General features: G+C 45.1%; 1 protein-coding gene across 2 annotated transcripts in view; it reads right to left on the bottom strand.

Moving 5' to 3' along the window:
- The window catches only part of PTPRM (protein tyrosine phosphatase receptor type M), a 753,685-nt gene extending 747,478 nt beyond the window's left edge, over positions 1-6,207 (bottom strand). Inside the window, exon 1 of one of the 2 annotated variants that reach the window (XM_060121788.1) lies at positions 5,781-6,207. In XM_060121788.1, the coding sequence (XP_059977771.1) occupies positions 5,781-5,853 (73 nt within the window). In that variant the 5' untranslated portion in view covers positions 5,854-6,207. The remainder of the gene's footprint in view (positions 1-5,780) is intronic. The other variant, XM_060121789.1, reaches the window with a different exon arrangement.
- Positions 6,208-27,897: the final 21,690 nt, after the last annotated feature.

The following is a 27,897-nucleotide window of genomic DNA, read 5'->3' as shown; positions in this document are numbered from 1 at the left end:
GCCTTCCCAACAGTAAGTGCTCAATAAACATCCACTTGAATTAAAAGCATCATTTTAATAAGTGCACTGGGCTACGCCCTTCTTACAACAAGCCAACAAATATCTTCGAAACACAGTATCAACCCAGAGAAATTTCCAGTGGCTAATCGTGACTGCAAGATTTCATTAAAACTTTACACTGTGGTAAGTAAAATTAGAGGAGACTTTTTTTCATTTTCGTTTCACAACTGGCTGGATCCAATATCTTCCCCAGATAAGACCATTATTTGAAACATCACGCTGGTGGTTTCCCCTAACAGGCTGAGAGTCACAGCACCATCCCATCGGCCTGTTCATAACCTGGGCCGTGCTGATGGGGGGCAGGGGTGTTCACAAGTGCATGGACGTGAGTTATATTTTCATCCCTAGGTCCTTTCAGCTCTTGTTAAGGGAGGCTGAAAATGCAGAATGAGGATGCCAGGCCTTTTAGAACTCACACTCTATGTCTGGCATCCCAAGCTCCTGGAGGGCTAGTTCTAGCGCCTACTGCTGCCCCCACCCCCAGCTCCCCCCAGGACTTTCTGATTCTGTCCCCCTGGGGGGGGGGAGGGGGCAGGAGTCTGCCTGTCTACAAGTTCCTGAGTGATGCTGAGGCTTCTAGTCCAAGAACAACACTTTAAGAACTGTTCTTTTGGAACAACGTTTCTCGAAAGATGGCCAGGATCACCTGGGGATGCTGTGGGACCCGCCAGGGGCCTTGGACATCAGAGTCACCATGTCGGCCATAGAGACCACGTCGAGAAGGACCACTCCCGGTGACCCTCGGGCACGCCTGGTTTTTGAGCATCACAGATATACACATAGCTCACCAGCAGCACAGGCTGAACACACCCCACGCCCTCCCCCAGGCCACCTAAAGCCACCAACGTGTAGGATTGTCACCTGCTCTCCCTGCCCGTTTGTCACTCTTTTGATCCTCCTCCCTAAACTCTCCATACGTTTCACCCTTAACAGCAAAGAGAGGGGAAGAGCAGCGACCCTGCCTGCCGGGATCTGCAGAGCTGTGTTCTTACAGGTGAGCACACACAACCCTTCCCTTCTCAGACCTGTGCTCTTCTTTCATTCTCCTCTCCCACGTTCCCACCCCTTTATCAGGCTCTGGCCTTGCCAGCCGCCCGCCCTGGATGGCGGGGGGACCACAGGCTACCAAGGGTAATGACTAAAGCTTTCCTGCTCCCCACCTAACACCAGCCCTACCTACTGATTTTCGGAGCAACAGTATAAACGCAGGCTTTCTGATGACTAAACACTAAACCATGGCAGTATCTTAGGAACTGGAGAAGCAGCATCCTCTTCTGATGGGAGGTTTATGTGCTTTTGCATCTTCTTTAAACTTTTCATTAGTGAGTTTGAAAAACATTAGTAATGAAACCTTCTCTCACTTACAAAATAAGCTTATTAATAGGTTGTGGTCATAAAGATAAGAAGCCCCTGGAGAAAAGTTTGTGGGAACGTTGGTTTTCAAAGAGAAGAATCCTAGAATTACAAAGCATGATAGACACCACCTTAAAAAAAAAAAATGTTATACTGTTGAAAAAGTATGTAACTACTTATTAAAATGCCTGACCCCTAACTAAAAACTGTCTTAGGATATTTAGATAATACACGCTTATTCGAGAAAACTAAGCCTAAAACAAAAACCGAGAGAAAACAACGCTTAATCCAAAACAGTGCCTCTACTGAAACAGATACGTACAGCCTATCAACTCCTGGAATGAATTACAATTGTTATAAAACTACGACAATTTCCAATAAAGCCATCAACTTTTATCGAATTGTCACAGAAGTACCTAAATTCTAAAACCAACTTTTCCCAAAACTAAAGGCTATGTTTGAGACTCAGGTGGGGTTCATATCATGTGAAGACATAATTCAGATTACTTGTTCATTACGTGTTCGTTTAGAATTACTCAAATTGCATACACACGTACCTACGTATCAGTATATGTAAGTAACTTCTCTACTGAAAATCTGTAAAATAACCCTTTGAAAACATCAGAGACTAAAACCTGTGATTTTTCCAGATCGGAACAATTGATTAAGCTCAAGCAATACTTCTTTACATCCACATAACACTAAAAATGTCAAAGTGATTTCTCGGCATATTGCTATCCTGCACCCCGATTTAAACTTGAAATCTTTTCATCACGTCCATGAACAATCTCACTAAAGCACCATAAAAATATAAAATGTCATGACTCTAGTTATCTGAAAAAGAAAAAAATTAATCAAACTGCTAAACGAATCTATTCACACTCTTTGTAAAGGGTACTGTACAATCTTGTATTCTGAAATAATTTTCAACCTATTGTAAAAACAGTACAAAGATTTCAGTACATGTTTCGCCCGTCTTCGCCTAGTATTGACATCTGACTTAATCAGAGTCGAATTATCCAAAACTAAGAAACTAAATATTGGTACAGGTCTACTAACTCAACTACAGACTCCATTCAGATTATGTTTTCCCACAAATGTCCTTAAAAGAGTACTTTAAAAAAGAAATTTCTCAAGAAGAGTTTCAAATTCACAAGATTATATTAAGGTTTAATCTATTCCAAATACTGAGGTGGAAGCAAAGGACCAATCTGTTTGCATTTCTACTTCTGCAAACCAAGCCTTGCTTACCAGACCTTACCATATCAGTCTCATTATTATATAAAACCAAACACTTCCTTGCATAGGATATATTACAACTTGGCTTTTGAGAAAATGGGTCAAAGAGGAATGACTTCCCAGCTATGTGGCTTCTCAATCTGGAAAAGAGAATTTCAAGCAGGAGCAAGAATGATTCCACTTTCTTCCTTGCTTCTTACTTGTATATCGTTTTACAGGAGTTATTTTGAATGACCATTCAAAGCCTAGATAGAAGGCAGAAAGTGAGCCTCCAATACTTTGCCTAACAAGTTAGAAATTGTAAACATGGAAAGTGATGTTTAAAATGGAATGTTTATATATACTAAATAAAAGTCCTCCTGGACAAAAAACCTAATTCTTTTCTTTTTTCTTCCAATATGTTTAGCACTCTATTTCTGATATCTGGCATTCAAATTATGTGTAGTACCTTCCAGAAATGATTAATCAACAATCATATCAATTCTGAATGCATTCCAAAAGAGGATATGAGGATGCAGAGGGGAAACAGCAAAGTATCTTGTGTATAAATCTTAGTTATACACACACACACACACACACACAAAAAAAAAAAAAAAAAAAAACCTCCACTGATTACATAAAACCTCGGGATTCAGTCCATTGGGTGCCCTAAGAAGAATCCGCGATGAAAATGTTCATTTCAAAAGAAGGGACGATGCAAGCCAATCTCACAATCTCTCCTCTCCCTCCCTTCTGGGTCAGTCAGTTCACAAACAATTTGAATGTTTGCAAATAATCAGAAGTCACATCACTAATTTATTCAACAAACAGTGAATGTAAGTGCTTTATCAGAACCAAGAAGGAAAAATAACTGCCTTTGCCCTCAAGCCACTTACCATCGAGCTCCTGTCTCTAAAAGGATCCCCATGTCAGGGGACAGCAGCCAAATATTTCAATGTCCAGAAGACTCGTAAAGCGAAACAAGTGTCAGTGTCACTCATAACATCAGAATTAACTTTCCCAACATACAAAGAAAAAAAAAAAGACTTTTCCAAAGCATTAAGTGCTTCCCACATGTTCTACCTAAAACCCAAAGTGAAGCGAAAAAGCATAATGCACTGCAGTTTATCTGATCCTTGCACACACAAATTTTGCCAACTTCAATTTTTTTAATTTCATTGTTGCTAAGCATTCTCTCTGGGATACTGCCCTTCATTTCCTCTTAACCCTCTAACATACTAGGATAACTCTGGCTTCCAAATGAAAAGGAGGCACAGTTCAATCAATGGTATGATAACAAACAAACAGAATGACATATTTCCTCTGAAAGAAAAATCTGGCTAAAATTGAGTTTAAAAAAAAGTCTCTTTCGGTTTGACTATTAATTTACATAAGCATTAACAAGGACACAGGCCAGTACTACATAGGCTAAAGTCCCTTTTAATGATGAGAAAACGATCATTTAAATAAGCTACATAAATATTTCTTTCCACCCCCTCGACCACAACTTGAAAATCCATCCAAATGCTTTCTGACACAGCTTAACTTGAAACAAATCCCAGGCAGGGAGCTATGGATTCTTAATAAAGAGAAAACCATCAACTAAGGCCCTCATCCTTGGCTTCTAACACTAATGAGTTACAAGGCTCTACAACTGGCGAATCTACTCCATAATTCACTAATAAGAAAGAACGCAGGCCAATATCTGCATCAAGTTCATAGCAGACAGCAGTGGATCAATTTGTTAAATCCTCCGGCGCACGTGCAATTACCAGACAGTTAATGACATATTAAACTTGGGAAAAGGGTATTTCTCTACTGAAGTTGACAGCATAGAGCGAGCAGCCAACTCCACGCTCGGCTTCCTGGCGGCGGCCAACTGTGGTCAAGGGTCCTTGGGCTCAGGGACGACCGGGGCACGGCCTGTGCGCCTGCGTGTCCCTTGGGCTCCGGGAAAGTAAAGATGTAGGTTTCCACAGATCTGACGGTCAGAGGCAAACGTTTGAAACGTTTTAAAATATGCGCTTTACCGTCAGTGAAAGTGTCCTTCATGAAATTTAAAAAACAAACAAACAAAAAGTTCAACTTACTCATTCCTCCCGAATAAACATAGAAACCTATTTTGCAACCTAAGTTCAAGGCCAAATAGCGGGCTTTTTATTAAAAGAAAAACAAGCCCAGTGCCACCATTCTACGTAGACCTTAATGAAACTGACACACACGAGAAAGTGTGCTAGTGTGCGGGTGTGCAAGCGCCGGCTGTCCACCCACGTGTGTTCCAGGTTAACACCATGCGGGGTTGGCGCCCCTCCAGACCCCCGACTCCCGGCCACGCGTCCTCCGGCAAGGAGCTCTCCGAGCTCGGACCGCCAGCGCGCAGCAGGCACCTCCCCGCCACTCCCTTTCCTCCCCACGCGGCACCGCGGGCCGAGAGGTGGGCTGGCCGCTGCCCCCGGTCGGGCGTTCCGCGGGGCCGAGGGTTCGGAGGGGGAGCCCAGCGGGGCACAGCCACGGCGGCCCAGGGCCTGCGGGCCGGCCACTCCCTCCGGGCCGCCGGTCCTCCCGCCGGGACCGACGAGGACGCCGCCTCGGCTCTCCCGGGCAGCAGCGCAGCCGCCGGGACGAGCCGGGGTCAAGGCCGCCGCGAGCCGGGCGGCGGGAGGAGAACCGACGATCGCCGCCGCCGCCCGTGCCGCTGGCTGGTCGGGCGATCGCGCGGGCGCAGCGGGCACTGCGACCCGGCCCGGCCGCCGCTCGCCGTGGGAAGGACCGCGCAGCGCCCACGCCCGGCGGCCGGCGGCTGCAACTCCCAACTTCAGGCAAAGTTTTCTGCTGTCGCTCTCGGAACCTATCCGGGATTCCGAGTGGCGCCGTCCGCCCCGACACGCGCCCAGGCCGCGGAGAGGCGGGTGCCGAGACGGGGGCCAGGCTCCGGGGCTCGTCCGCTCGGCCCGCCGGAGCGCTAGGTGCCCGCCCTCGCCGCCGGCCCCGCGCCGGCGCCGGGGACGAGCAGACGCGGTGCCCGGCCCGCCGCGCCCCCTGCCCGGTCCTGCCGTTCGCCACTGGGGCTCTCCCACTGGGAGCTGCCCGCGTCCCGGGCCCCCTCCGGCCCGCGCGCCCCAGGCCCCGGCAGACGCAGCCCCGCGTACCTGAAAACGTGTCCCCCGCCGCAGTTAGCAAAAGTCCGGTCAAAGTCGCCAGGCAAGTCCCAAGTCTCCCCATGGTGCTGAGTGCGCGCCGGGCCGCTCCCGGCGGCACTGGGTGGGCGCGAGGGCGGAGTGCGGCCGGGAGCTTTGCCTCCAAGGCGGCAAGAAGAGGAGGGTGAACAGCCAAAACCAGAACCAGACGCCCAAAGTGCTAACAGTTGCAGAAGTCCCAACTCCGGCGGCTCCCGGGGCCGGGGACGAGGGTCCTGGGTCCTCCCGCCCTACAGCCGGCCCCGCTCGGAGCTGCGCCGCTGCGAGAGGGAGCGGAGGGCGCGTCCGTGGAGCCAAAATCCGCCCTCCGTGCCGGCGGCTGCGCTGGCCGCCGCTCTCCTTCCCCGGCTCGGGACCCGAGCCTCCGGCGCCGCGGTGGCCGGGGCCGGGGCCGTGGCCTCGCGCGTCCCGCCCGCCGCCTCTGCGCCGCCAGGCGAGCCAGCCCCCGGGCGGCGGCGCGCCGATGGCCGAGCCCGCGCCGGCTGCAAGCGGGGCTCCTGCTCCCCGACTGACTGGCGGTGCCCCGCAGGCCGGCTGAAGGGAGCGCCCACGTCACGGCCGCCCGCGCCGCCGCGGCCCGCTAGAGGGCGTGAGCGCCCGGCCCCGCCGGCCCGCGCCCGGCGCTCGGCGGCCGCGGCGCCTCGGGGGGAGCTGGGCGGGGGGTGGCCGCGGGGGCGGCGTCACCGCTCGGAGAGCGGCGGCCGGGCGGTGCCACCCGCTCCCTCCCACTCCCCTCCCGCCGCAGCTTCGGTTTCGCGGCCGGCTTCCGGGAGGGTGACCGCGCAGGGGCCGCGCCTGGGCCAGAAGTTTGTCCCGGGTCACGGGCCGCCGGGAGTTGGCGAGCGCGGCGGGCGGGACAGCGGCCTGCGGCCCCGCGGGCGAGGCGGCTCCGATCCCGGCGCCGGACGGCAGTGTCGGCGGGCAGGGCCGGAGGCACCGGGAGTCGCGGGGCCCGCGCTCCCCGGCGGCTGCGGTCCAGGCGAGCCGGCAGATCCCGGGGCTGCGAGGGTCTGCGGCTTCTCCGCGCCGGGGGCGCCGCGAAGTTGGCGGGCGCCCGGGCAGCTAGCTGCGGCCGCGGGCACCGAGACCCCGCAGCGCACCGGCAGCCCTGCGGGCCACCCGCGCTCCTGCACCCGGAACCTCGCACCCTCTGAGCAGGACACGCTCGGCCGCTTCATTGCGTCCCAGCCGTCCCTGGTGGGCCCGAGCGAGCCGCGGGCCGTGCACGGAAGGCGGCGGTCACACGGACCTACGTAACCTGTGATTTCTGTGTCTGGTGCAAAGTGTTGGGGAACGCGGGAGGAGGCGTGGGTAATGAATCAAATGATGTCTTGAAATATATAATTTACCATTTGGGTGTGGAATGCCTATTTCATTAAGTGGATAAAATAGCTTCCAATGCATCAGTAAAGAGGTTCAGTTTGTAAAATTGAAAAAAAAGAAAAAGGTGGGGAAGCGGGGGGCAATCCTTCTATTTCCTTTGGAATAACACACATGGAGCTGCAGGCGCCAGGCCTAGCTAATTGAAAGCAGTAGAAGGCCTGGGAAGAGGTTAAGTTAGAAACCAAGTAACTACCGGTGAGTTGCACGGTGTTCTAGGGCGGGGAACCGCGCCAGCAAGAGGGCAAACCCATGAAGCAAGTGGGCCCCGGGCTCCCTCCGGTACTGACAAAGGCCCAGAAAGTGCATTGATCCCACGCTCTCCTCGACCCTGTCTCCAGTGGACCCTAGAACCAACAGACAAGGATATGTCACAGCTGTCACCTCCCCGGGGCAAATTGAGGGACTGGACTTTTGATTTTGGTGCCCAACGAACAGCTCCTCTTTCTTGGAGAATTCCACTTATTAGATCCTTATCAGAAGTGCTCTTTCGAAGGCTCTGTATTAATCATTGACGTTTTAATACTACGGACCTTACATCATCCTGCTTCTTCTCCCAGATAGGTACTTGTTGAGCCTTATCTCGATTGCAAAATAACTTTTTAAGTATGGAGAGGCAGGGGGGTCACACACCTCCAAGGATCAGCAGTGAGGGTCTGTCACCTGGGCTTTCCCTGGTGCTGAGGTCCTGTGATGTGATGGAGCCCAAATTTCCTTTATTTGAATGGTCATGTGCTTTCCAGTGGAGCTGTTATATTAGTAGATGTGAGATGGATCCACATAAGGAGATGTCAATCTAGTCATTTTCCTTCTTTGAGTCGGGTGAAGAAGTTAATATTAAGGTATGATTTCATTTGCAAAGTATGTGAGTTCTTTCAGCAAATATCTAAGAAGGCCATATATCTGCCAGGCACTGAGCTATGGGCTGGAGGTTGTCTTACGCTGGGCTGCCCCAGGAACAGGCCTGAAGTTAAGGATTTAAGTGTAAGTGGTTTTAGGTTTTATTGAGGAAGTAATCCCAGGAAGCAGTACAAGAGGAATGGGAAAGTGAGACAGAAGGGTGAGGTGGAGTCAATATAGGGTGTATGAATGAGCAAGTTTCCACTGTGGGCAACTGGGGCTCACTGCCCTGGGGACCCCCAGGAGAAAGTACGGAACAGCCTTAGAGCTGGAGCACCCCACCCCGGGGCAAGGACGTGTGTGAGGTGGCTGGGTGGGGGCATGGGAGTCAGCTGCGCAGATAGGGGTCCCTTCACCAGTGGGGAGAAAGCCCTGTAGGGATTCCCAGTGCTGTTACCCTGGTAACCAGAAGGTGCCCTGTCCCTTCCTCAGGTTACTTAAAGCTCAGTGGGAGACCCAATGAATTTCTATTATCTCTGATCTCTAAACATGACAGTGTTAAGCCAACTCTGCCCTTATTAGCCTGAAATCCACATTGCAAACAGTGGTGGGGTTTTTGCCAGCAGTTCCTTCCCTGGCAATTCTAACAGCTAAGCTACTGTTTCTTCACTCCCTCTTCCAGGTAACTGGCCAAAGCAGCACTGAGCCCAAATGGAAGGCCTCTCTTCAAAAGGAATGGATTGGACTTCCTCTAAGGAAAGGATGCTGTAGGAGTCCTTCCGATGGGACATTTCTTGTCACTTTTTTTTTTTTTTCCAGCAGGGGAGGTTTTTTTAAATTTTAATCCAACCACATGACACTCCTGTCTCTCTGGGGACAACGATGACATAGGCAGAATGGCTGGTCACAGTTAGGGGTGCTGTCAAGCCAGCCCCCATCATATGTCTAAATATTTCGAAGTTATTCATCAAGCTGGCAAACTATTATATAATATGTTATATGTTCCTACCTTGACAAAGATAACAATACTGCATAAATACTACCTTTATTTTAGTAAAATCGCTCATATGTTGCCATAATCGAGACTGTCAAATAATTTTTGTCCTAGTGATAGCAATGATCTGTTCTGTATGGAACATTTTTAGCCACATTTCACCCAGTTTTGTTCCTCAGTGGTGCTTGCAAGCATTCAGTAGCCACATGTGGACAGCACAGATATAGAACATTTCCGTCATCATAGAAGGCTCTTTGGGAAAACACTGAGAAAGGATTAGTGTATTCAAATTATGCAAAATTTGAGTGTATATTTTCATCAAAAACGTAAATTCAAAATTTTTTAATCAGAAAATTAAACTTACTTTCCTATAGTTGCTGAAGGTTCCTTTCTTCCCAATGATTCAAAGATATCTGCTAGAAGTAAAATGCAAACTACAAATTAGGATTATGAATACCAAGACTGAAATAAAATGATTCATAGGGCTTCCCTGGTGGCACGAGTCCGCCTGCCGATGCAGGGGACACGGGTTCATGCCCCGGTCCGGGAAGATCCCACATGCCGCGGAGCGGCTGGGCCTGTGAGCCATTGGCCGCTGAGCCTGTGCTCCGCAACGGGAGAGGCCACAACAGTGAGAGGCCTGCGTACCCCCCCCAAAAAAAAAAAAAAAAAGATTCATAAAAAGCTTAACATTTTCTTTAATATTTTAAATTCAGTGATACATGATGAATTTTGAATAAACAGAAACCTATTAGCCATGTGAGCATTCAATGTCCACCTAGTTGTCAATGTAAAGAATCAGTGTCCTGTTTCACGTATAACTACATATCTACCATTTTAACAGTAATATTAATCATTTCATTTTGAAAGATGTTCCTCAATCACCCAGTTTCACACATGCAAATACTACACTAGTGTGTGACTTCTTACAGACTTGGAACCCAAAGCGAAGCAAGAAAATTGGTGGTTGGCATTACGAGGAAACCCCACTCACTCACATTTAAGACAGTTTTCTTTTCCTGCTACCTGAAAGCAAGGATTTGATTTTTAATTGATTGGACTTTTAACGAAGTGCTTCTGCCGTGACATTATCCGCACACCTCGGTGTGTCCATGTGCGTGTCAGTGGCAGCACACCCTGGAAATCTTCACAGTGCCCTTCCAAGGCCAGGGGACAAAAGTCAGGGTGAAGCGTTTCTCTGAAGCCAGCACAGAGCTGGTTTTGAGATTGGATGTTTAGGGTTATGGTTTATGGTCTCTCAACACTGAGCACCAGATACCTAGTGACAGACGTGACCACGTGCCCCTTAGTACATTTATTTTTATAGGTTAGTGATCCCCAGGGTCCTGGAAGGCCCGGGCCCAGGGCAGGAGCCCACGCTGCCCACTGTCTGCACTGTGATGGTGTTTTTAGCATCAGTAACTCTGTTTGTGACATTTGTCCCAACCTCCTGAAAGTCAAAATGTAAATAAAAAAAGAAAACAGACCGTAACCTATCCCCACCTATCCTCAATGTTAGGTTGAATTTGTTGGTTAACCACAGGCAGAAAGTTCCTGATCCATCAAAAGTATCTATCACACCTGCCGAAAAGCATCGACAAAAGAATCATTTAAATACCTCCCAGGTGGCTCAACTGGGGTTGACAGGACCCAGCAGAAACGGAAAACATTGTCCTAGAAAACTCACGTTTTGTTCTCTAGGCCCTGCTGCAATGATTAATTCCCTTTTTAGAGGCACGTTGAGATTGTGGAAGTGTATTTTGAGATAATAAATGGAAAATGTAAATAAGCCCCCTCGTATGGGTTTCACAATGATGTATTCTTTCATTGATCAAAGATAGTATGTCGTTGAAGAGAAAACAAAGGGAAGGAAGGAGGGGGGTAAGGAGGAAGGAAGGAAGGAAAGAAGGAAGGGAGAAGGGGGAAAGAGAGGGAGTGGGAGACAGAGCTAGCTTGGAATTTGGAGTCCAGCTTGATTGAGTCCCAACTGTGTGATTTAAATTAGTTTCCATTTCCTGGCTTGCAGAAATGGCATTACACGTGGCAGCTCTGCGTGCATCTGAGGCCCTGAACAAACCTCTCTGATGAAGTAAAGCCCTAAGGGTGTAGAGTGCATCCCAGTCTCTGCCCGCCCCCCCCCGCCCCCGCCCCCACTTGTCGCTACCTGGAGAAGCACGTGAGCCGCGGGCAGCGCTGGGGGGTGGGGAGAGTGGACGCAGAGATGAGAAGATCCCTGCTGGGTGCACGCCCTCGCCATCAGAGTCGGCTTACTCAGTCAGGACTTCACAGCTTCACTCACCTTCTGAATGTGTGTGAAAAACACATTAGCAGTTCACGGGGGCCAGAAGAAACCAGGGCATTTAAACTTTCAGCAGTGAAGCCCGGTTCTCACCTGCACAGAAGAAAGAATGGGGGCAGGTGCTCTTTTTTGAAGTTGTTTGTATCCTACCTGAGGCCAGAACCTGTCACCAGCAAAAGGCTAGGCTCCTCCAAGCAGACTTCAAAGCCACTTGTGCATAAAGGCTTAAATTTTTTGAATTTTTAGATGCCCCAGGAATTCCTTCTCGAGGCCTAATTAAAAGGGGAGAGGGAATAGGTTTCAGTTCTTTGCTTTGCCCACATTACCCTCAGAATAGAAATTAAGCTCCTGAAATGCTGATACTAGGACAATGCATTTGCCTATTCTTTTTAAAAATCCTAACTCTGACACCGTTAGTCTGTGTGACACTGGGCAAGTCACTTAACCTCTCTGTGCTTCGGTTTCCTTACCTGTACAATGAAGGTAATAATTGTACCCACTTTACTGAGTTGTTGAGAGGATTAAATGAGATAGTGATATAAAGTGTTCAGAATAGTTCCTGGCACATCATTAGAGGTAGTTATTAAGTTATTAAGCGCTGGTTTTAAAATCAAATACTAAAGAGAATCAACTCTGCACGAAGTTCTGTGCTGGGGTTCTGCGCAGGGAGATGGGACAGAAACACCTAATTGGGCCCAATTACCATTTAGATGGGACGATCTTCAGCAGGGCTTCCCCTCCATCTTTTCTCAACAGCCTCTGCTTTTGGGCACATTTGAGTTTATATCAGCTGCCAGACCCAACACCAGGCCACATCCAAGGGAACCACAATATTTATCATGACAGCCCTTTCTCGTTTGCTCCTCGGCAAAATGAGAATAATAATTTCTGTCCTGTCTATCCCATTGTGTTGTAAGAGTGTCAACGACATTGTCGGGTACAAGTTCTTTATAAACAGGCCCCCGATGACTAAACTTTTAGTTTACTATGCAGCTCTTCTCTTTCATCTTACCAGGTGGGACTATAAGTTCGCGATTTGCAAATAGGTCATATTTTTATAACAATCTGTTTCTATGGAACTTTTTCCTTTTGCTTTATTTTAGGTAAAATGGTAGGTTGATAGTCTCAAAACATTCCCTGCTTACTCGTGGGGTCTGTAGCAAGGTGGACCCCACATGGTGACGTCAAGGTACTAGAAAATATGCTTATTACATCCACGTCCAAACCTGTGTTCCCGGGAACGGCAGATACAGGAAGCGCTCTGCCGGAGAGTCCCTGGCAACCATCTGATCTCCAGAAAGTCTGTCGCCTCTGCGGGCTGTTCTGTATGTTCTGCGGGGAAGGACACAGCTCTCTGGGGCCTTCCCTGCGCTGGGAGGGCAGGATGCTCAGGCTGCTGCACACCGAGGGGCCCTCTGGGGAAACAAGCCATGCTGTACCCTTTCCTTCCACCCCTGCATCCTGGACTAGGGGAAACAACTGCCTGCAGAGCAGCACCCCGCTGACCAGAAAAGCCTGTCTGCCCTGTCCCTGGGGATGGAGAGCCAGCAGCATGCTTTTCCTGTTGGAAGCAGCAACATTAGAGACGCGGTAACAGCCTTCCACACACACGTCAGCCACAGTTTTCAGGCTGGTTCATTGAATATGGAAAAAAAACAAAGAAAAAAAAAAAAACCCTGATTTCTGAAGATTTTTTCAGAGTCCACTGGTGGTCCCTGTACAGTCACTCTCTGCGTCTTTTGTTTAAGTCTGCAAGCAGTCCTGGAAGAAAATGCTTTGTGCAGGCTCTTTTGGAGCTGTGAAGCCTTGGAAATCTGCTAGCTCAGTCAGAGGCCGTGAGGTGGCACTTGGTTGTCTGATTCACAGTCACTTCAAAGGCACCAGCTCCCCACGGAGCAGCCACTCTCCACATGGGGGTTCATTAAAGGAGAGAATGACTGTCTTTGGGTCCCTCTTTTTTTCCCCAAAGGCTTTGAACTAACATTTTATATCAGTTCTCGTGCCTTTGTACCAGACAACTGTTTTCTCAGAACACAGTTTGGAGGTTAGGGAGCTTTTCCTAAACTCGGTGTGGAAATCATGGTACCCAATCCAGTTCCCATGAATTCTTATTTCCTTTTTATTTCACTTTCTTGAAAACAAATCCTTTGAAGTCAATAGGTACGTTCCTTCAAGCTCTGCTTGACTAATACTATTAAGAAACATTACACTGACAAAGTCAGAATCCTCCCTCAGATTAAGTTATTGCAACAATGGTGTGCAGGGGCCTGTGATCTGTAATAAGGCCAGGTTTTCACTAGAATATGAAAAAAAAGAAAAAACATTTCACCGCTCACATCAAAGAAAAGATCATCTTTACTTTCTCTTCATCTTTAATATTTTTAAGTTTCCAAATGTTGCATTTTGAATTGAAGATTCCAGACAGTCATTACTGTGAAGATGAGACAAGCCACAGAGGAAAACATTTGATTTTATCTCACTATGTTTTGGGGCCTAATATTTACTGAAGTCTTACTCGGAGCAGAGCATTCTGCTAGGGCATTGAAACTCTAAAAGACGTGTATGATTATTATGCCCATTTGAAAGATGAGGAAACTGAGGCTTAAAGACAGAATGACTTAGATCTGCTAAAGATAAGGCAGTATAATTAAGCCACAGTCAGTCGTAGCCAGTAGATCTGTGACTTGCAGTTCCCTTTCTAGTTCACTCTGCTATATTTTCTTTTTTTTTTCAATTTATTTTACTGAAGTGTAGTTGATTTGCAGTGTTGTGTTAGCTTCTGGCGTACAGCAAAGTGATTTAGTTATACATGTATATATACATTCTTTTTCATATACATGTATATACATGTATATAACTATATATTTAGTTATACATGTATATATACGTTCTTTTTCATATTCTTTTCCATTATGGTTTATCACAGGATATTGAATATAGTTCCCTGTGCTCTTCAGTAGGGCCTTGTTGCTTATCCATCCTATATATAATAGTTTGCATCTGCTAACCCCAAACTCCCACTCCATCCCTCCCCAACCTCTTCTCCCCCTTGGCAACCACAAGTTTGTTCTCTATGTCTGTGAGTCTGTGTCTGCTTTGTAGATAAGTTCATTTGTGTCATATTTTCGATTCCGCATGTAAGTGATATCACACGGTATTTGCCTTTTCACTGTGCTGTATCTTCTGTCTTCACCTTGGTCTCTTTACCTAGCCTACATTCTTCATCAAATTGTTGTCTCTCTTGCCCTCCTCTGGCACACACTGCACCGACATGTACTGATACGATGATCTGAAAGCTGCTGTCTAAACTTTATCCATCCTTCAAGGATGGATAGGTTAGGGTTACAGTCATCTGTGGGTAACAGAAAACCCGGCCAACACTGGCATGTAGCCAGTGGTCAAGGGGATGGGATTGAGGTACACACTGCCTGTGTTCAAAGTCCAACTTCTTCCACTGACCAACCGAGTCTCTTGGGTAAATTATGCAACCTTGTGATGCCTCAACTTCCTCATCTAAAAACTGGGATGACAACGGCACCTACTTTTTTAAAATTCTTATGAGGTTTAACTATGAATTCAAGTAAACTGCTCAGAAAATGTTTAAAAAAGAAGTTACCATGCTATAGTTTCTCACCTGGAGATGGGTAGCCCAGGTGATGCAGCCCCACCACCACGCCACGCAGGGCTTATGTTCCTCCGGTCTTACTGCTCATTCCCAGCCTTGTGAAACATAAGTGCCTCCTTCTGCACACCAGGAAGGGAGGAAGAGGAATGGCAAGGGACAAGATGACTTCTTCTTGGGGGCTTTTGACTTTTTCTGGGGAAGGGAAGGACCCCAAAAGGACCTTCTGCTACAGCTCATCAGCAAAAATGGTGTCCTATGGCCACGTCTTGCTCCCAGGGTGCTGGGAATTTCAGTCGCAGTTTCCCAGCCTCTCTAGTGGAGGAAGCATAGGAGAAGATGGCTGGGAATGGTTGTTGGGTGAACTGATTTCTAGGAACACCGAGAAGACCCAGCTCACCTCCCATCTGCTTGTCCTCCCTAATTATCAGCTTAATGGACATGACTTACCATTGCTTCGGATTTCATTTATGGTTCCCTCTGCCTTTTGCATGTTGGTTTTTCTCATCCTTCAGGTTCCAGTGAATGCCTTCCCCTGGGGAAGGAATTCTCTCATGAATGAATCCAGGTATCTCTTCTTATCCTCTTTTTCATACTCTGTTTATTTCCTTCATGATGCTTAATTCAATCGGCAGGGTAAGAGGGATGATTTTTTTTTTTTTTAATTCTCAACAAGCAGGGCTTTCTCCCTGCCTATGGTACACTACTGTGTCCCCTGCTACGAGGGCAGGATGCAGTCCCCTCAGGAGGGAGGAGGATGTATGTGAGAGTCCACGTCAAAGAGAACAGTAGGTAGAGAGCCATACCCTTCCTGCCGCGGTGGAACATTGGAAGAAAAAAGGATGTGGGGACTTCCCTGGTGGTGCAGTGCTTAAGAATCTGCCTGCCAATGCAGGGGACATGGATGGGTTCAATCCCTGGTCTGGGAAGATCCCACATGCCACAGAGCAACTAAGCCCGTGCGCCACAACTACTGAGCCTGAACTCTAGAGCCCGCGAGCCACAACTACTGAGCCTGCACACCTAGAGCCCATGCTCCACAGCAAGAGAAGCCACCACAATGAGAAGCCTGCACACTGCAACAAAGAGTAGGCCCCGCTCGCCATAACTAGACAAAGCCCACGCGCAGCAATGAAGAACCAACACAGCCATAAATAAATAAATAAATAAAGGGTATGAAAGTAGAACTAAGAGGCCAGACATCAAGGCAGAGCTGCCCAAGAATGGTGGAGTCAATGGCCCGATTTCAGAGACAGTGTAAGAAGACGGCATGCCTCTTGCAGAAATCCCAAGTCCAACATGGCCCTAATCCAGCCGGGTCAGCCACCATCGCTCAACAGCTGCCCGGGAAAGTAGCCAGATTGTGTTGAATGAATGAATGATTTTGAATGACATATTTGGACAGGATGTGAATATCCCATATTTTGGTAAGATCTGATATCTCGACCTCACTGCTATGATCTGATGTCTTATTCCCTCAAAAATGATGACTTCTTCAGGACAGAGGTCGCCTTTTCCCTCTTTGTATCTCCTCTGGGGCCACCTACCAAGGGACTCCATGGCTATTTGTTAATTCATTAAATAAGGCGCTAAAGATAAAAATGACAGGATTAGCATGAAAAAGAGGATGATAAGTCCGAAGGTTTCCTGTATTTTTCTTCCAAATGGGCCGTACAGCTCAGCAGAGGAGAGAGATGCTAGTAGACGGTGATTGCAGATACTGTGTGCTGCCTTCTGTGTTTCCATGCTCCTTTAATACAGAAGAATAGCCATGAGGGTAATAAGATTTCCAGAGGACATCCAAGATAAGAAAATCAGTATTTAACCTTAAGAAACAGGGCTTTGTGCTGAGATAATGACTTGTGTCATACGTATCCTTACCAGGGAATCTAACTTGATGTCTTGAAATCTTGATTAAATTTCTAGGTTTCATTCTGTTTCCCTAACCACAGATTCGCCTGGAATTTTTTTTTAACCATTTGCTTGATAGAAACTGAGATCTCTTATCCCTGCCTAACACGTTCATTTTCTTCTGAATTATGTAAACATTCAGTCAGCTTCCAGAATCAGCTGTGCTCCTCTCCTTGCTGTCTGTTCTGTTCAAATAGCTCCATCAGACCCCCAGGCACCCAGAAGCACTGCATGTCCAACTCCATCCCTGGCTGGCATGTGACCTCTGGCAAAGGAACCTCTGTGCTCCTCAGTTTACTTAAGTAAAAGGACTAACAGCACCTGCCCTAACTGACTTATAAAAGTATCAGGAGGACGAAAGGAGATATATGTGAAACGCTTTATACAGGGTAAAGCGATGCAGAGATGAAAATGATTATGTCTTATAAATAGTATCATGAGCCTATATTTATCCCCCTTTTATAGGAAAAGATACTGCAGGCAGAAAGACCCATAAATGTATCAGTCCTTTGGGTTAAAGCTAGTATATTGAACCCACACGTGTACCTTTGCCTCCTCCCGGAAGCCCCAAATAATGATAATCACATGGTGAGCACACTCAGAATCTAAATTGGACTTCTGCTGTATTCTCGCCATTCAGTTCATTTTTAAGCAGTTTAATGGGTACATTTTAGAGTCTTCCATTCTGTGTGGAATTAGATCCTCCCCTTCAAATGCTGTAATTAACATCGCTTAAAATAAAACTTGAGGGCTTCCCTGGTGGCGCAGTGGTTGAGAGTCCGCCTGCCGATGTAGGCGATACGGGTTCGTGCCCCGGTCCGGGAAGATCCCACGTGCCGCGGAGCGGCTGGGCCTGTGAGCCATGGCCGCTGAGCCTGCGCATCCGGAGGCTGTGCTCCGCAACGGGAGAGGCCACAACAGTGAGAGGCCCGCGTACCGCTAAATAAATAAATTAATTAATTAATTAATTAATTAAAAAAACTTGAATGAAATATTGAAACCTTAAAAAAAGGGATAAGGGGGAAAAAAGAATTAAACCCCAAAGACAATAAATGGGAGAGGGGGCAAGGGCAACAAAATTTTGAAAGTGGAAAAGTGCAAAGAAGAATGGCAATTTACCCAGCGGAACAAGGAAAAACAAACCCTACGCTGGCATTTAAGAAATTCAAGAAGCACCCGAAGTCCCAAAGGCTTTAGGAAGTAGGGGTCTAGGTGGACTGCAAACAGGAGGATTGGCTAAGAGTTTGTTCAAATGTAGTTAACAGCCCCCGGCCAAATCACCCTTCGTCAGCTTCCGCAGGCGACGGCTTCTCATCGGCTCTGGCGGAAGACAAGAGGTTAAGGTTCAGGCAAAGTCACGACAGGAGGTGACACAGCTTGGGGACATTCGGCACCACTGAGGTTGGGAATACCAGGTTGAAAATGGAGCTTAAGGGACAGTGTAAATAATGAATTTTGAAACACCTCAACCATTTTTTCCCCCACTCAGCTTCTAGAACACTGACAACCAGGCTTTCACCTTCCAGATGGAAGATGGGAAGATTCTTCTCTGAGCAATCTGACCAGCCCAGGAGACATGACGTGGAGTCTGACATTGGAGTTCTCCCAGTGAAACCATCCAGGAGCTCACTGAAATTGACAAGCCTCACCCATGTGCTTGGAGCTTCATAATACCCCATACCCCATAATACCCCTCTCTGTTTAGAGCCCTACTGAGGTATAACTCACAACCATAAAATAAAGCCCCACTTCTAAATATGAGGAGAGAACCAGTGACTAATAAAAAGCAGAGGAAAATCTCTACTATGAAACCCATAAATAATAAACAGAAAAAAAAAACCGATACCAGATATTGGACAGAGACATGAAAACTACAAGAAAAAAATCTATCAATAACACTCTTAGGGCAATGAGACAGAGCCTCTTTAAAATGAGAACAGGATGTTGGAGAAAAGGAATATCCAGATAATAAAAATGAATTCTGAGAAATTAAAAATATAATAGCAGAAATGAAAGATTCAGTAGAAAGGATGGAAAATAAAATTGATGAATTTATTCGTTAAAGTAGAAAAAATTTAATTTCCATTAAAGTAGAACAGAAAGACAAGGAGATGAAAATCACAGGATTAGGCCAGGAACATTCATTATCTAGATAATGAAGTTCCAAGGGGAAAGAAAAGAGAAAACAGTGGGAAAGAAATAATCAGAAAATAAACCAAGAAAATTTCCAAGAAAAGAAGGGCCTCCAGATTAAAAGGGCCCTTTGAGTGCTCAGCATAATAGAGGAAAATAGATCCAAACCACAGCACATCATTGTGAAATTTCAGAACAATTGGACAGAGAAAATACCCCATGAGCTTCCAGAGAGGAAAAAACGGCTTCAGAAAATGCAGTGTGACGCACAATGACTTCGACTTCTCAGTAGCACTCAGAAGGGCCGGAAAACAACAGAGCAAAGCCTTCAAAATTCTGAAAGTGAATTATTTCCTATTTGGAATCACATTCTCAGCCATACTGCAATAAGGGTGAAATAAAAACCTGTTCAAATATGCAAAGTTTCAGAAAAATTAACCCTTTCTAAGGAAACTACTGACAGATAAGCAAACCAATAATTTCAAAAGCATAGAATTTGGGATAACAAGGGAAGCAACACAGAAAAGACAGAATTCTCAGGATTAAAGCATAGGGACATCTAGGAGAACAGCCATGTGGAAGATCCAGAGAAGACTGCACTGGGTCAGGAGTCCAAGAGAGATGTCTCCAAGAAGATGAAATTAATAGAATGCTATGTTTAAACATATTGGGAGGAGATTTAGATATTTGTAGGTAGAGTTTGGAATGAATTGGTGATAGAAAGTAGATGATTAGAAAATTAAGCCAACAAAAAACAAGTCTATTGTTAACTGAGGCTGGTACAAAGATAAATGAGATAAATGGAGTATTTAGCATAATCAGATTTAATACTTTTAGAGTTTCTTAAATTCAGATAATCAAAACTACCTCAAGTTTAGGTAACTCAATTAAAACCACAGTCACACTTTTAAGAAAATAAACATAACTTTAAAAAGCAAGTTGCCAAAAACAGAGATCAAGTTAGTGTTATATTTTTATACTTTTTACATTTTCTCTCCAATGGCCCAATTTAAATTTCCTTACTTAACTACCTTGGTATATGTCTAAAATATGTTTTTTTTTAACCCCCTTGAAATCTTCTCTTATGTTTACTACCAGAAGTATAAATGTTAAATGTAGTTAATTTATGCACATTTTCCTCTTTGTGCTTTAGAACTGAATCGCAGATGCCCTATGAAGGGGTACATATATGATTATGGAAAATTATTCTATTGAAAATAACAGTCGTTTTTATAATGATGTAAATCTGAGAAAGCAAAAGAAATTGAGGTCGGAAAAACAGATGTATTCACTAAAAAACTACTGTGCGCACATGGTGAACTAGTTTCTAGCAAGATTCAAATAATGCAATCAGTGGGAATTTGACTGGTCCATGGAGTTGTCAAAGGCGTGCGGGATGTACACATAATAGCTGGAAATTTGTTGTGGACACGAGGCTATTAAGCTTGTCTACTGCTGCATTCAGTATGGTAGTAAAAACTATTATTAAATAACGGATTTTACAGCAACTGTTAAAATTATTTGGCCCAACTATAAATTAAAGTTCATGATGTATGCAAATGTATGTCTTAAAATGTATAATACTAATTTAGGTTCCTTTCCCATTTTAAAATAACCACTCAGACGAAAGAACAGTGAGTACCAAAATAAGAACAAATTAATAAGGCTGCCAGGAAGCCTTCACAAAAGTCTGAAACATTCAGCATGTCTTTTATTTTCAAATACAGAATCCCACAGTTAACAGGGATCTCTTCCCTAGCCTAAGTGCATACAAGCTCGCATGAGCAGAAATGGGGTGACACGCGTGAAATTCTGAGAACCCGTTAGGGACACAAATGATGGGTCTGGTCCCCCAGGGCCTCCTGTGTCACATGCAGATGTGCAGAGGGTGGGTGTATGCCCACCACATCCGGAGAGGTGGAATGGTAACTCATTAGCCAGCTGGTGTCAATGACTCTTTCCAGCCTTTGTTTCTACCTACATCATTCCTTCCCTAGCACTTCCTGAAATAAACCTTGTCAATTTATGGAAGACGGAATTCTTGAGCAAAAGAAAGCCTTGTTGAATGTCACATTCAGCATATCGTGGAAGCTTTTTCAGAATGACAGTTTCCCAGGCCTGTATTTATCATCCCTGAGGCTGGAGATGGGGGTGGGGCATTTCCTAAAGCTCTTGATGTGATTGGAGGTTGGGGTTGAGAGCAGCAGTGATCCCCGCGTTCTCCAACTCTGTATCTGGCAAAAGATAAACACATGATGTGTATTTGAGGATGGATCGATTTTAAGGAATACTTTAAAAGATGTGGACGATTTGGAAAGCAAAAATTCTTAGGTGCGTAAAAAGTTGGAAGCTGCTCTAGAATCTAGAATCTGAGTTTTAAAAATCAGTCCGTCTAATCATCACCTGGGGAGGTTTGTAAAAAGATACATTACTGAAATCGCTTTCCTAACTACTGAATCTAAATTTCTGAAATGTGGCCCGGGACTCTGTATGGCTTCAAATGTTGAACACACACCTTATGACTTTGGAATTATATTTTTTCTCACTAAGCATCTTAAGCATCTTTTCAGTACTTCCTCCTGCCACTCATCACCTGGTCCCTATCCTTTGGACCAAAGGCAGTTTACCTCGTTCTCACTGAAAGCACAGTGATTGCTATGGGCTGAGGGTCATGGTTATCTCCCCGGTTCCAGATTCTGTTAGTCGCAAGACAACCAAGATCCAGTGAACTCTTTTGGCAACTTAAAAAATTTTTTGGCTCTAGCCATTAACCAAAAATAACTGTTTTTTTCCTGAAAGTGCTGTTAAGCCATAGTTCCCTGATCTTGAGTTTGTGAACTTGAATGTGAACCTAATATAGAGGCCACTTAACTTTGGTTTCATTAGATTTAGTTCAAGATCCAGCTTGACAGTTTCATTTTGGGTTCTATCACTCAGTATATTCATCTCTGTCTCTCCCAGCTCATGTCATACTTGAACTTGATAAACATGCCTGAGTGAAGTTACTAATAAACACATCAAATGAAACAGAGCCTTTAGCAGATCTTCTAAAACTGCTGTTATTCATGTCTGGATAAACATGGGTCATCACCTGCTTCAATCTAGTTTTCACCTGGCCACACACTCAGCACATATCCAACTGTTCAGCCCAAGTTTCCCCATCCTGTTAGCAGAAACACCATAAGAAACTTTTTAAAAATCCGTCTTCTTGAAATTAAATCTTGAAAGCTACATTGCTTCATGACCCCAAATCTCTGTATCTGCAACATATATTTTACTTTATATGCTCAGAATATTTTATACCAAACATTTTAATTGTCAACAGCTAATTGCCCATTTTACAACTTAACTCTTTTCTATTATTTTCTCTTCATAGAAGAACTTTACCAATGTGAACTTTCTAATGATTCTTTTTTCTAAGCTTCCATCAATACCTGCTGTCTCCTCTCACAGCAAGATTCTAGCTGATCCAAAGGTTACAGAGTCTGACAGTAATTCGCCAAGGTACCACATTTCAAGTGCCTCAGCACATTTCAGTTAGGAGACCTTTGAAGTGAGAAAGGAAAAGAAATGGAGTGAGAGTCAGGTGAAGTGGAAAGAAAAACAGCATGAAAGGAGGGGATAAGAAACACCTCCAGACAATGGAAAAAGAGAAAAAAAAAAAAAAAACGAACAGGAATTCTCAGAAACAACTTGATTCTACCTTTGACTCAAAGTAAACGATCATAAAATGCACACATGGATATTCCAAAGGATCGGGTTTAAGTAGAAAATTTCCACTCCCCTAGATTATGAAATGGGCTCAATGTGAGACACTTTTCCAGAAGATGTATTCTCATAGTGGAGATGTAATTTATATTGCTTTATCTGTGGAAAAAAAAATCTGGCTTAAGGAAAAAGGGAATTTAGAGGCAAAAATAACTTGTAGTCCAGAGGCTGGCCTAGTTTGGGGCCTGGCTGAATCCTGAAAGGATGTCATCAAGACCTGTGTTCTGCTCCACTTCTCCTGCTGGGCCCTTCTCAGGCAAGAATTCTACAGCCTTGTCCACTGGAAGCAAGCCCAAGTCCAGTATGAAAAAGATGTGTTTCCTGTCATTAATTCTGCCCAGATGCAGCAGGCTGAGTAATGGCCACCCAAAGATGGAAGGTCGGCATCCCTCAAGCCAGTAAATGTTATCTTATAAGGAAAAAAAGGTCTTTGCAGATATGATTAGGTTAAGAGTCTTGACGTGGGGACATTATCCTAGATTCTCCGGGTGGACCTCAAACGCAATAACATAATAATTCCTGATAAGAGAAAGTGGAGGGAGACACCACACACACAGAGGAGGAGGAGACCATGTGACCATGGAGGTGGGGATGGCAGTGATGCGTCCAGGAGTCTAGGAATGCTGGCAGCCCCTAGAGGGACCATGGCCCTGCAGACACCTTGACTGTGGCTCAGGGAAACAGATGTCAGGCTCTAGCTTCCAAAACTGTGAGAGACTAAGTTTCTGTTGTTTTAAGCCACCGGGTTTGTGTTCACTGGGTACAGCAGCCACAGGACACTAATACATCAGATAAAGCAGGTCGCTCTGGTTCTAACACCCTGAGTCACATGACCAACTCTGAACCAATCACTGAGCACTGTCAGGTCAGCTGGCTTATCCATCTCATCCTTGGAGTACAGGCAGAGACTTTCAAGGGCAAATGAACTCCAAGTGCAGGAGGGGGAGGTTCCCCAAAAGGGAAGCACAGCTGGAAATGGATGAGGGTTGGGGAGAAGGGGCAAAAACACTAGCAGATATCTGCTTCATGTTTGAAAGGAGAAGACAGAAGAGAGGACAAAGTTAACATATACACGCAAGACTTAACATCAGTGCACTTTAACTCTTTTTTTTTTTTTTCGGTACTCTGGCCTCTCACTGCCGTGGCCTCTCCCGTTGCGGAGCACAGGCTCCGGATGCACAGGCTCAGCGGCCATGGCTCAGGGGCCCAGCCGCTCCGCGGCATGTGGGATCTTCCCGGATCGGGGCACGAACCCGTGTCCCCTGCATCGGCAGGCGGACTCTCAACCACTGCGCCACCAGGGAAGCCCCACTTGAACTCATTTTGTTGCTGTGATGACAATGTCTTCTCAGGGATACACTGAGTTGAAGAGACACCACTTGCTCAGAGCAGATTTGTTTTTATTCCCGATCACTGGACCTTCTGCAGCTCTGACCTTTCTCCTTTTGGAAAAGTTGAACGTAAAGATCACACATATCATTCCAAAGAGGAGTGTACTCTGATATAAAGTTAGGATAATATTTTGTATTTATTTTTTAATATTCTTTCTGATTATGTCTAAAAACTTGTATTAACTGTGTTTGCTACAGTAAGAGCTTGTGCCCGAGTCTGTGGTGTGTGCCCACAGTACTTTCCACACCGCTTTCTTGGATAATAACTGCCCGGCCTTTGCAGACTGTCAGGGGTAGCTCTGCCTCTTATGAGTTTATGACCTCAGCTAAGTCACTTACACTTGCCTAATGTCAGTTTCTCCATAGGTAAAGTGAGGATACATCATTTTACAGGATTCGTTTGGAAGATTATCTGAAAAATATGTGTGAAAGCATCTAACAAATGCTAGTAAGGTTCTGTTATGAAGCTGTAATCAATAAGCACAGTTTAGATCATTATTCCTATAATTTGCCCTCTTCTTATCCAAACTGAAGCCCTTTCAGTGACTCATTTCCACTTCAAAAGGTCTACACGTCATTTCCATTTGGCTTGGCCCATTTCCTTGCAGGAGAGCCTGACGTCAAGTGCACATTGGGACGTTTCACCATATTCTCCCCTTTTTTGAAACTTTGTTAAAATTGACAATAAGACCAGTTTCAGTGCTGAACCAGGCAGAGTTCTACCTTTTTATTTATTCCCAAAGAGTTTTCCATGCTAACAAAATGTCTCTGATAGGACCGAATATCACAGCCCCCAACCCAACCTGACATGGCTCATTTGCCTTTCTTTTGAAACTGTCAGATTTTATTTGGAAGGTTTAAGTTCATTGGATCTATTAGTTTTCCCTTTGCTCTTTCATTATTTACTCTCAAAAACGCTAATATAAGTCAGGCATAATTTCCCTTTATACACATTTTGCTGGAGGGAAGAGGAAAGCTGGCTTTCTTTGATCCACAGGGAAGAGAAGTCCCCAATTAGGGCACAGATTAGCCCCTGATTTGCTGCGCCCATGAGCTGCTTTGTCTCCTGGGGAGCAATGTCACAGCAGCTCTGAGTTCCCTCCGGATATTTGGGAAACCGATGGCCAGGCTGGGCAAGTTTGGAGTGTTTGTATTACCCTATCTTAGCCCAGGAAATTTAGAACCCATTGGCAGAGCCCTCGTAGACCTTTGATTTCTGACCAATGTTACTTAATGGATATCTATTTATATTCAGGGTAGTTGTCATTCCCAGCATAAACCACATCTAAAGTGACTAGATTTTACCGGGCTTCAGGGACCTTAGGGAGACATAGAGATGAAATACAGAGAGATGACCTTCACAGATAGAATTTAAATGTTTGATAGAATTTAAATATTTGCTAAAATTTAAATGATGGGAACTTACCACTTAATGGGGAATTTTATCCACCTTGTATTTATTATTACACCTTGTGAAGTATCACAAGATCTCACCTGTGAATACCATGCATTCTGGAGACAGATATTCCAAACCCCCAAATCCTAAAAGGAGCTGGATTATGAGTAATTTAAATTTTTTTCCCTAGGCATATTTCTTAAAAGTTTTATATTTAACAAATGTCATATTTATAATATGAAAATTTTGATTAATATTTTTAAGAAAGAAAGAACTTTTTAAAGAAACAACAATCATGAATATGCATTGCCATGTTCGTTTTATAAGTTAAAACTGGAAAGATATCCAAGAACAGAAAACTGTTTAATTAAAGTTTCATATTCACACAGTAGAATGCAATTATCCCTTACTTAATAAGTATTTGTATTCATTTGGTGGTGGGGGGCATTACCTTAGAAATGTATATCTATTTTCCCAATTATCTATTTTTTTATCGTTTAGCAAAGAAGTCATCCTTTTGACTCTGTTCCAAATTTCACCAAAAACTGTCATATTCTAGTACCCAGACTGGACGGCTTACACCAGTAAGAAGCAAGAATGACTTAAAAGAACACCGATTTATGTTTTCTCTTAGCTCTTCTGAGAGTCTGACTTCACTGCTAATAGCCAACTGGAGATGAAAGGTCCCTTTGAATGGTGAGGAACTAGTATCATGGACACAGGGACATTTGGATTACAGCCAAAAGTTTCTGGAATTCACAAATGAATGTGAATATGAGAAAGCAGAATATTCATGAGTATTTCCTCTCTGAGGTTGAATAATAAAACTATGGTTCAAATTTTTCAAAAGGGCAAAACTCCCTGAGGGTAAAAAGCGATTGTGTAAAAGTGTGAATGATTGTAAAATATGGGCACTCAGGACTGAACAAAGCAATTCCTATGGTTAAGTCCAGTTCTAGTGAAGGAGCGATGCACACATGCGGTTGCCAAGTAAGCCCCCCAGTTAGGAGGAGAGAGACCTTTCCAGGGAGGGGTCTCCTGGCTTGTTGCCCTCTTATCTGGGTAGAGGAATTCTAAGCCCTAGAAAAGAAAACATCGGGTGTCTTCTGAATGTCAGCCAGTGTCACTCAAGACCATGACTAGAGGCGTAAGATCAGCAAGGCACAGATAAGGACCGACCCACAGTAATTAAAATTAGCAGATAATACAGGCTCTGTCACTTGAAGGCAAAGTAGACCAAAGTGACACATTTTTATATCCTATTGCTCTAAAGTCTTCAAACACCACATAATGAACAAGCAGAACCAGAAGTTTCTGAGTGTACTTAGAGACTCCAACTGACTGTAGGGTTTATTGTCTATTTAGCCCCGATGAGAAAAATCCATTTATATTAAATGCATTGATGACCGTCAAACTGTAACAGTTATAAATTTTATTCTGCCTTGGTATAAGTATTTTTTCATGTTTTCTCATATATTTTATCCCACTTTTCTATCAAGAAATTAAAGATAGGTATACATGTCTATGCCCTTATTTTCAAGGAGTTATCTGCATCAAGAAAGATCACAATTAGATATATCGTGTACTGTCTTACTGCTTTTTCTTAGTTGTCCCCACCTGAAAACCTAATCAGTGATCTTTGTAACCCAAGCCAGGCCTCATCATTCTCCCACAGAGAGTCTGGGCCACGTGCCAGATGTGGAGTGTAGTTAATTTTCCTGGTTTTATCTGTGTGGACGCTAAGCCGGAAAGCCCCTTAGGAAGGGATCTTAGTAATTCCTTCTCTGTGATTTGTTTAGTCAAAACGAAAAGACCCAGGCTTGCAGAGAATGGCCCAGAATTTGTAACCTGCTCTGGGCTCTGCCTCTTCTTCACGTTGTTCTTACTACTTCACACCTTAACTCAGAATGTATTCCTTTTCACTTGATCAGAGCTGCAAACCAGTAGACCTCGTGTGTGAAATAAGAGTTCATCGCAGCGCAGAGAGAAGTCTCCCATGTGGCATGGATCCAAAGAGAAGCTTCTATGCAGTGCAAACATTAAAAGAGATTAAACTTGGCTTCCGTACCTACCACGTCTATAAAAGGCACATTTCCACCTAAGTCATCTTTTGCAACTTTAGGTCATAGCCTTTGGCATTGAAGTAGGCTCAGAGTCATAGGATCGGCTCAAGAGGGGCTGGTATTTGTTTCTTCCTGGGAGCAGAATCTAGAACTCGCGGATGTGCTCTCAGCTACACAGTGATGTCTCCTTCAGGACAAGCACATTTTCAAGGCCTGTTTCAGGTGTGGGTAACGGGAAGACCACAGATCTCCCACCTCATTCATGACACAGT

The sequence above is a fragment of the Lagenorhynchus albirostris genome, chromosome 14, assembly GCF_949774975.1.
Source record: "Lagenorhynchus albirostris chromosome 14, mLagAlb1.1, whole genome shotgun sequence".
Lineage (NCBI taxonomy): Eukaryota > Metazoa > Chordata > Mammalia > Artiodactyla > Delphinidae > Lagenorhynchus > Lagenorhynchus albirostris.
Note: the sequence above shows the minus strand (reverse complement) of the source record. Positions and strands in the feature narration are given on the sequence as shown.